This window comes from Sycon ciliatum, chromosome 9 (genome assembly GCF_964019385.1).
Source record: "Sycon ciliatum chromosome 9, ocSycCili1.1, whole genome shotgun sequence".
NCBI classification, from domain to species: domain Eukaryota; kingdom Metazoa; phylum Porifera; class Calcarea; order Leucosolenida; family Sycettidae; genus Sycon; species Sycon ciliatum.
The window spans coordinates 27,962,477-27,972,909 of NC_088651.1; the positions used below are offsets into that span (position 1 = coordinate 27,962,477).

Sequence of the window (10,433 nt, forward strand, 5' to 3'; positions counted from 1 at the left end):
CAATTACAGTGATGGAATCGGAACTGGTCCAGGGCGCCAGCTTTGCACGTTGGGTCGGGTTTCAGTGAGCGCAACTGTACATGTCCATGCACATGTAGTTGGAGACACGAGACACTCCACAGACCTAGCTGCTATCAAAGCATGCACACATGCTGAACAGGATTATAGGCAATACAGAAGTGAAGGGGGGGGGGGATCATCGCGCCCGAATTGTTGTGATTCTACCATATTCTGTCGCCATTTCGGCCGGTACTTAATCTTTCAACGACACCAGTAAGAAACTGACCAACTTCCATTCCATGTATTAATTCACCGGTCACTGCAACCCGACACGAATCTGGTGTTCAGAGTTAGTCTGTGTTGTTCATACATGTACATTTATAACGAAACGTCTCATACAATGCTCACACTCTGAACTGAAGAGTTGCGCGTTCATTTTGAACGGGGGGGGGGGGGGGTCAAAAAGTGAAGGAGGTTGCAGCGCCCCGCTGTGTCGCTTTGGTGAGAACCCTGCTGAATACCCCCACGATGCACATGGGCTGGAAGGACATTGTTAGGTCGTTGATTCGAGTTTGACACAAATGTCACTTTGGACATTCATAGGAATAATTGGATAAAGCCTACGTAGTTATTTACGGAGTATCATGGTTTGTTTGAGAACCTTATGGGATACTGCAGACAAAAGCAGATCTGTATATACCTCAGAGCAAGCGCCAAGCGTTTTGTATGTCAATCGAATTTGTGGCTAGCTGCTTCCTGGCATGGATATCAGACACTTGCTGTTGTGTAGAGTGACAAGCGAGCTGAGCGCCTGCCGAAGAGCTGATTTGTCAGCGACGTGCCTCATTGACCAATGGTCGCCCCCCCCCTCCTCCTTCAATGCGAGCACAACATTCAGGCAGCACACATGCAGGCATGCCTGGTTATGAAGCTGCCTTTCTATGCATGAGTGGCCTCGCTCAGGCATCATCGAACTCCACATTGGAACATAGCTACAAGCGGATGAGGCCTCCGCTGAGTAGAAGCCTGTCACGCAAGCAACGTACCTTAACGCTTCGTGCCTGAAGTACAACTTCATCACTTCATCACTAGCCAGGGACAAGATGTGTGGCCGTGAACTCTTGTAGAGTGACGTCACAGCATGTAGACTCTTGCACCTCTGGCACTTTGCAGTACAGCAGTGCAAATGGGAACACGAGGCTGTCACTAATGCCGCTCTGGGCTGAGGCGTCTGTGACATGATAAAATACCACACGCCTACCTCCTCCTTGATCAACCCTAGCTTGGTAGCGATGAATGGAAAATGGGGACAGAGAAGGTTGCTCCCTGGGCGATAGGCTCACCAGTGTGGCTAGTGGCTGTCTCACTGGAGAGCCGATCAGGTCGCCAGCTCACATTCCAAGCAAGAATGCACGCCTAGGCGACATCCTTGCTACACAATGCTACACAATGCGAACTTGTAGGTCTACTTGAGGGTCTCGGGTGGCCACTGCTCTCCAGAAGGTCCTGGTTTTCTTCATACCGTGGTGAACTCGACTTGAGTAGTAGTCGTGTTGTATCGTGTACGTGTAGAGCATTGCAGTTTCCTCTTTCTTTGAGAGGCAGCCACTTGAAAACAGGTCTGAGGTTTTCACGGAAAAGCTGTAGCTCGTCGATCCGGGATAACCGCGAGTGAAGCAACGATGAAGAGGAGAACATTTTCCATCAAGGTAAGCCGCGCACACGTGTACGTTGTATACTGTGAAAATACTAGACAGGGAGCGGAACGAAAAAAGGTCTTTGTTCTCTGATATTCCACACAGGGTCTGCATCATACAGTGAAATATCATCAATCACTGGGCAAAATACATACTGCAGAGCCACAACAAAAATCCAGAGCAGCGATACCAATGCACCTGCTGTAGCCCTAAGTTGGCATTGAATGTCTGAGGGGAGAGACTACACTAGGCTTAAGGTGTGGCTATAAACGATAGGCACGCCACGTCACGTACACCCAGCCATAGTGCATGAGAATCAATAGATCATAATTATTATACGACCGTGATGATGACAGTGCGCCGTTCGCGCTGAATAATTGACTGCATTATATACATAATAATAAACGTGGTGAGAGAGAGAGAGTGTGTGCGTGTGCGTGTGTGTGTGTGTGTCAGCGACGGCCTCTATCCAGACACCACTATGACAGTATCCAAGGTGATCACTTGCCCAGTCCTAACGTGAAGTAGGACAATGTTGGACAATGGGACGATATTCATTATTCTTTCGCAAGGTGTAAATGTAAATGCAATAAGTTACGACGAATCCCAACTGGCCCTCTTTTATTTCTCGTTCTCGTTTGAAAACGTGCTGCACGATGTGCATCGAGTGCTTTGCCGGTTCCAAAATGTACTCATCTGAGAATGCAATGATGTAGCTGCATGTTGTTGTGCACCGTTCCTGTGCAGTGCCCTGTGCTGAGGGTATCGCTAGAATGATTGGTGCTGCTTGCGAGAATATAGTCCATGTGAACCGTGTGCCAATCTGGCTACACCACACTACATATACATATAAAATAAAATCTATCGGCAAAAAGTTGAAATGGCGATTCCTGAGTTTAAGAAAATGTGACCGATAGATTAATAAATTCATTTCCACTTCCTCCTCCAACAGCTCCCCGTTGTCAATGAATAGACCTCTTTCCGAGTGTGATTCAGTATCGACTGTTGCACGCAACATTATCGCATGGACCGCCTAGGGCACACTGCGTGGTGCACGGGCATCGACGGTCATGTCGTCTCCCGCTTCAGGGCAGGGTGTCTTATGTACAGTGTATGTGCATGCACACTGTATGAGATGTAGTATGCAGTAACGATAATAATCGTGTTACCCCCCCCCCCCAGCTTTGACCTCTCCTTAATCGATCGGTTGAGACAAAATAGAAATCTCACGTGTCACATTGAAAGGGGGAATACGCTTCCCCACGACATATCAATGCTCCGTTGCACGACTACACACCAGCAACTGAGTTACGCTGGAAGCGAGCATCGAATTTCAAGTAGAACTGGAGAGCTGCAGTGGGATACATTCCCTTGCCACCTGTCATACATCCGATTGCCTTGCTAGGCCACCTGCATAAACACGGCCATCCCGGGTGATGAGACTAGCTACCCTTTCCTGAAATACGATTGTAAACGTGAACTGTGGCAGCGCGGCTTGCTACTTACAAACGAATGATGCGTAATGTAGTTTGATGCCACTTGAAAAAGCAGCCTATTGCTAAACACTGGAAGCTACACATACACGTATCAGCAGCCGATAGCTGAAACAGACATGGAAATGTAGCATAAGTTGACTTGTCTGGCTAGCACAGGAGTTATCTACAGCTGGCGTGGAAATACACTTGATTGACTTGCAGTTTGCACATCTCGCGAGAAACGAGAGTCCCACTGCATGACCAGCGACTATCCTGCTTAGCCGTCTGTGAGGGATTAAATCCCCGCCACGCGGTGAAACCTTGACTAGAAAGTTTCCCCGATAAGAAATGCTGGGCCCATATGGGAGTGGCTATGGCTTCAGCCACAACACCTTTTCTGGTCCCTATCTGTAGCAAGGGTTTTTCTGCGACTTCATGGCGTGAGGTTGCTATCACTCTGGCTGGGTCTCAGAAGTGAGTCTGGATATGCTTTACACCTCCTCTCTTGCTGTGTTGTGCGCAGCTAAGTTTCTAGTCTGGCAGCGTATCAACACTTCGTGGGTGTGATTAGTTCATTCGCATGATACAACCGATTCACACCGTTTTAGTATCCCTTCACCTTCGAAAATGTAAACTCCTGATCAGAGTATTTTAACTTCAACCCCAGGAATAAAATGCGGCCTTGTACAACTCGCCCCATTCATTGCACTCGAACCCGAAGCAACGTTTCCCATGAGGTCGAATTTATATGTCCAGAACCGTACATATCTACCGATGTGCCTACTCCATGGATAATGTTTTGCAGCTACAAAGTGTTCTCATCAAAAGATAGCCATTCTTGGCACAAACGGAGCAGCTGGTCAGCGGCTACCTTATGAACCAATTCCTCCATATTGTGTTTCAAGAAGGTGCTGGTGACTGGTCCGCGCCCTTGGTAGGAAGACGTCCAGCAATGTGTGCTTGGGCAATTCTCAAACTTCACAGCTGAAGTGACCACCACTGTGCGGGTAACCTCTCCTTCACACTGACTAGTCACTGATCACATCTGAGATATACTGCCTTAAAGTATAATTGTATAAATCTCATTCCCACATCTCGAGTCAGACTTTGTTTTTCGTATCCGCAACACACCACTATCCACAAGGATAAATACACGGACTCAGTTTCATAAAGAAATGGGAGGCGAGTACTAGAGTAGTGGTTACATACAGACTGTGGTACTGAGATCCTGCAGCCTCTTTGTAAATCTGCTAAGTGATCCTTCTAGCTCACTACAACTGCCATGCACCATATGATGCCAAGCAGCACAAAAGCAAGATGATTACAAGACACGGTGGATGGCAGACTTACCGCAGCTCATATCATGTACACCACGGTGGATGGACCTACTCTATTGATATCTCCTACGTCACCGTGCATGGACCTAGTATATTGATACTATCTTCAACACCATGGTGGATGGCTAGGAGCAAGCAAACTGAATTGTCCATCTTGAGTTTACAGCCGAATATTATTACAGTAGTAGTTTTCAATCTCAAAAAATAGTAGTAGCGAATTCAGTAATATTTGAATAAGCGAATTCAGTAATATTTGAATAAGCGAATTCAGTAATATTTGAATAAGCGAATTCAGTAATATTTGAATAAGCGAATTCAGTAATATTTGAATAAGCGAATTCAGTAATATTTGAATAAGCGAATTCAGTAATATTTGAATAAGCGAATTCAGTAATATTTGAATAAGCGAATTCAGTAATATTTGAATAAGCGAATTCAGTAATATTTGAATAAGCGAATTCAGTAATATTTGAATAAGCGAATTCAGTAATATTTGAATAAGCGAATTCAGTAATATTTGAATAAGCGAATTCAGTAATATTTGAATAAGCGAATTCAGTAATATTTGAATAAGCGAATTCAGTAATATTTGAATAGTCGCGAAATGGAGCAGTTTGTGAAAAAATTCTACAGTTAGAGAAATAGGGAATTGAATTCCAACAGAGAGATCAGTATTCTGACGATGTCATTGTTTTTCCTATTTCCAGGGCCTGTCCGTGAAACGGAGACCAAAGATTCTCGAAGATGAAGCCTTTGATCCCGAAACACCCAAAGCAGCATCCAAGAAGCAATTGCGGGAGAGAAATTCATCAGACACGAAAAAGAAGCGTTCCAAAAAAGTCGACAAGCAGCCGGTGGAGACAGATCAGCTCAGAGAACGTGAAAACGATTCCGAAAGTACTCAAGACGCACCACCTCCATATACGGAGTACGATGAAAACTCCAGTGAACCGACGTATGTAATAGTATGTACATGTAACCTTGACGACCGCGGTGCATATACATTTGGGTTTAAATGAATTGCACATCTGTGCATGAATAAGTTTCTATCGCCTGGTTCTGAGAGGCACTGCCTTGAAAGCCTCTTAGTCTTATGAAAGAATGCAATTACCATAGGCATGATATTTTTTCTTTGCGTTCGGAGTATCTTTCTGCTGCTCCGAGCACTGGTACTGGCTGTCTAGACTGGCCTTGATTTCAAATACAAACATCATAGTTATGCAATGGCACTAATGGGTTGACATTACTAGCTCAATGAGACAACCCCTCACATAATGAGGGAGATTTGGTGAGGGAGACAGGAGAACACAACCCTTGAGGGTTCTAGCGACGTGGGCAAAAGTCTGCACAGAAAACGTCATTGGATGGAATGAACATGCATTAAGTCTCATGCAAACACCCCAGCATACAATGATTATGTACAAGAACCTCTAGCGTGCATTGTCCATGTACGCCCACAACACTGGCCTGAAGATGCTGCACTGTATGTGAATATTTGACGTGGTTAATTCTCTTGCTCCACAGTGTGTGAGAGAGACCTCTGGAAGTAGTGTACTTTGCAGAACCGTAAACTGCGAACAGCAAGCTGTTGAAGTTCAAAAACAGATGATTCAATCAAATAAAGGCCACCAGCAATTCATCATCTGTTATCCCAGGGCGTGAGGATAAGCCAGCAATGCAGGCAAAGCCAATAAAAGGAAAACGAAACGAACCGTGTTTAAACCTCACTGAACAACTTCCGATAGTCATTGATTTTGACATGAAAACCTCGCGCACAGGGCACAATTGTCCTGATTGAGTTCCGAAGTGAGAGGGGACAGAAGAATAAATTCATCCTTGGGGTTAAGCTCACCACCAGGGCTTCCCAACTGACGTTTAATTGCTGGAATATTTATGTTGTGGCTTCATGTCCAGCGTGGGTCGTGAGGTGCTTATATCTTGGGACGATGCGGTGCGTCGCTGCGTTCCATTCAGCGAACTACAAGTGCACGAGTTGGACGAGTCGCATGTCGACTCCTGTAGCACTCTGGAAGACGACTTGATATACGGCACCAACGAGGTTCTTAACCAGTACGAATCCCTGCTGGACTGTGGCCAGATAGGAGGTGCTGCTTGTGACGACGACGACACTGCCTCAAGACGAAGCAATATGGATGGTAGCGCTAGCCTGCCAGCGCGCTACCTTAGCAGTATTAGTGGACGAAAGACGTTCTCAAAGGTGAGTTTGTCTTCATGCGTGTACTAGTATGCGATATGACGGACTTCAGACGTCTAAAATCCTTATCAATGTTCCAAGAGTGCTAACTGCAGTTGGCCACCAGGCATTGCAGTGTAGGTTGACAAACTCACTGAGTTTCCCCTTGGTCTTTGAGAAAACTGTGGCGAATACACGATATTGAAGAGTGCTTCCTTAGAAATCAGTGAAAACGAAAAAAGGGCATGAATCCCGGGTATAATGTTTGTCCTGTAAAGGTGCGGGTAGCGTCATCGACTACTGACCATGTTTCTGGGTGTCTTAGAACTGCACAATCATCTAATTCTCTTTTGCCGCATGCATTTGTAAAGTAAGGCGGTGCTACGAGTTGAAAACAAGAGCTAGGAGCACTGTTGCGCTCCTGGCTATAGCCTGGTCCCGACTGCTCTTGTGAAGTCGCATAGTGCTCCTGTCCTGGCAACACTGACCTGCCGGATCTCGGGCTGGTTGCTGCCGCGTCTACATGACATTTGTAGCTACATCTCCATCGGTTGTCGTTTCTTTATGGTACCCCGAACGTTGTGCTACAGATCGTAAACGAACAGTAGCTGCAAGATACGTATGACGGCCGTATCTCTAGAGTCATTGTCATGTCTCCCTAGGAGATTATTAGCGGGAGCGCGGCACCGCATTCCTAGAGTTCTCTACTTTACGTTTCTCCATAGAACTGTATGCTGGTTCATATGCTGGTTTGTATTCGTGGGTACCCATGGTGCCTGGGCCACGCGTACTCATCCGGCGGATATGTTTGAATAATAGAACACTGCATGCATGCACATGTAGCTGTAGTGAACAGAAGCCTCTTTCAAAATATACAACGTGTGATGAAAGAAATTAGTCATTAGTCATGGTCAATTCACCTGAGCAGACAACAGCCTCTTTTACGGGCAAAAGCAACACACCATGATGAGAAACAAGGGTATGATGGGAAGAAAATAGCACACAGGTGTGGAAAATAAAATACTGGATAGTAAAACAGAGAGGTTGCAGGCTGTCCAAGAGAGTGCTCAATGCCGACAGGCAGAGCTAGTTCAAACAATAAGAGGACACTTTTCTGTCCTCTTACTGTTTGATACTGGATAGTAGATGGTAACGCGTACGACGGGTGAACATGTATTTTACTCCTTTACTCTTTGAAAACTGAAAATTATGTTTTTCGTTACCCTACATAGAAACGCTCGTGCACTGCTGATGGGGTTCTAGGACTAGCCACATGACCAAGAGTTATGTATACTTCGAAGTACATTTGTACATGTACTATCAAAGTAGAGAAACAGCGTGCTGTTCCTGAAAGAGGAAGTAGATGACTGCTGGGAACACGGGAGCTTTTTGGTTTTTGTTTTGTTTTGTAGAAACTCAAAAGCCTCTTCTACGGGCAAAATAAACAAGAATTCTTTTGATGAAGGAAAATACTATCTGTATAATTAGAATGTATAAGAGAAACTCAACTGAAGATCATGTCACAAGCATGTGGCAAACTCAACTGAAGATCATGTCACAAGCATGTGGCAAACTCAACTGAAGATCATTGTCACAAGCATGTGGCAAACTCAACTGAAGATCATGTCACAAGCATGTGGCAAACTCAACTGAAGATCATGTCACAAGCATGTGGCAAACTCAACTGAAGATCACGTCACAAGAATGTGGAGAACTACGTTACATAAATCATGTGCCATGCAGGATGGAACGCTGGAGCTCGCTGTTTCGCTGTCTGACTTGACATTTGACTGACTCAGGAGTGTCGTTTGGAGCGCACCAGAAACACGTCAAACCTGCCACTGGCCAAACCTGAAAGAAAGCACCACGACCTGCTCAATAAAAACTTCAGTAGGCAGGAGGCGCGAATTCCAACGTTACGAGCAACGTCCCTTTCCCCCATCACCGCCGAAGGAACGTTACTAGCAACGTCCCTTCCCCCCATCACCGCCGAAGGGCCATCATCTTAGTTTCTATGAAGATGATGCCCTAGATTGGTTTGACGTCACTGTCCACTGTTACAATGCACGTCATAGAATAGGCCGGCCTTTACCTCCCGCCACCATGCCTTTAACCTGTCATAATGAGTTTGTAGGCGCAGTCACTCTCACCCTTTCCTCCCTCTATCTCGCCTACACGCTCCACCTTTCCTCAGGGTGACAAATATTATACCAATTTGAAGCGTAGCACCTTATTGATCCAGCGGACCTTGTTTGGCAGCAACTGCACGGCTACGCGCAAATCCCTCTTAACTTCCCTCCTTCTATACCTCTTTCCCATGGTATCTCTTTCTCTCTCTCTCTTTCTCTCTCTCTCTCTCTCTCTCTCTCTCTTTCTCTCTCTCTCTCTCTCCCTATATCTCTCTGTGTCTCTCTCTTTGTCTCTGAATCTCTCTGAATCTCTCTCTCTCTCACTCACTCGCTCACTCACTCTCTCTCTCTCTCTCTCTCTCTCTCTCTCTCTCTCTCTCTCTCTCTCTCTCTCTCTCTCTCTCTCTCTCTCTCTCTCTCTCTTCCTCTCTCTCTCTCACACACTCACTCTCTCTCTGAGTCTCACTCTCCCTCGCGTTCTCCTTCTTTTCTCTCTCTGCCTGTCTCTCTCGACCTACCTCTCATTCTTTCCCTCTCTCATCGTCTTCTCTCTTTGTTTATATCTCTCTCGATCAAAAGCTCTTCCTCTCTCTCACTCTAGAAAGGAGCGTTTCCTTTGTCAAAAACCTTGCCACAATTGGCTGGGTACCCATTGATAATTATATCAGTGTAGTTGTATACTTATTGTGCTGACTGATTTCATTTGTACGCCAGTTAGGTAAACCTAGTTGGCAATGTTCAACTCGTTACATATCCTCTCAAGTTAGAAGCAGGTATCCAAAGCCCGACGTCCTAGTTGCCCGACAACCAATCAATTATCAGAGTTGCATCCTGTGAAATATGTTCCGTGTTGAAATCATTCATGCAGACCTATTGTTTGCAGTTGGCAATACGTTTGCATCTGTAGTGTATGCAACACATCACGAATGACAACTGCCCAGCAGCACCTCAAATTGCCACCGACAAACTATTTAGCGCCCCGACTGACACATGAGTAGAAGCATAATGATTAGCACCGGGTCGGGTCTTGAGATCAGAAGATTTCATGAAACAGTGAGGTGCGACATTTATTTACTTGTACACAGGAGATTGGAGTTCTGGTATTGGGCGGTCCAACTACATGATCGTACTGTATAAGTAAGGTGAAAGAGTCAAAGCGGGGAATTCCCGACGCTTCCATGTCTCGGCATATTGTACGGATAATAACACAAGCGTACCTGTAGCAGTAGTGTCAGAAAGGCTGATACGGATACCTGTCGGTCTGCGTGAGCGTGTTTGAAAGTTACTTGTGCAGGGAAACGTACGGGCAGCAAATCAGCATGGTGATTTCTTTGCAGAATTTTGTGATTTTAATGTGTACGAGTATTATGAAGCCTCTCTTGTTCTGAGTTGTGGCGTATGACTATGACTATGAGTGGAGGACGGCTTAATTTTACAAGGAAATGCACGAATACATTCGTGCAGAAAGGGGCCCCCACTGTCTATTTTTACGAGGCTTTGTAAGTTCTAGACAAGAACAAACGGCTGACGGTTGTGGAAAATGTGGCACGCTTGCGTAGTTGTTCTTACTGCGACGCGTTCTAACAAGATTGAGATGGCTT

The 10,433-nt window shown here is 45.6% G+C and overlaps 1 protein-coding gene across 1 annotated transcript in view; it reads left to right on the forward strand.

Annotated features, from left to right (window-relative positions):
* Nucleotides 1-1,356: 1,356 nt before the first annotated feature.
* The window catches only part of LOC135825314 (uncharacterized), a 23,163-nt gene continuing 14,086 nt past the window's right edge, over nucleotides 1,357-10,433 (forward strand). Inside the window, exons 1-3 of the mRNA XM_065338054.1 lie at nucleotides 1,357-1,709; nucleotides 5,217-5,464; nucleotides 6,424-6,727. Coding sequence (XP_065194126.1) covers nucleotides 1,683-1,709; nucleotides 5,217-5,464; nucleotides 6,424-6,727 — 579 coding nt within the window. The 5' untranslated portion in view covers nucleotides 1,357-1,682. The remainder of the gene's footprint in view (nucleotides 1,710-5,216; nucleotides 5,465-6,423; nucleotides 6,728-10,433) is intronic.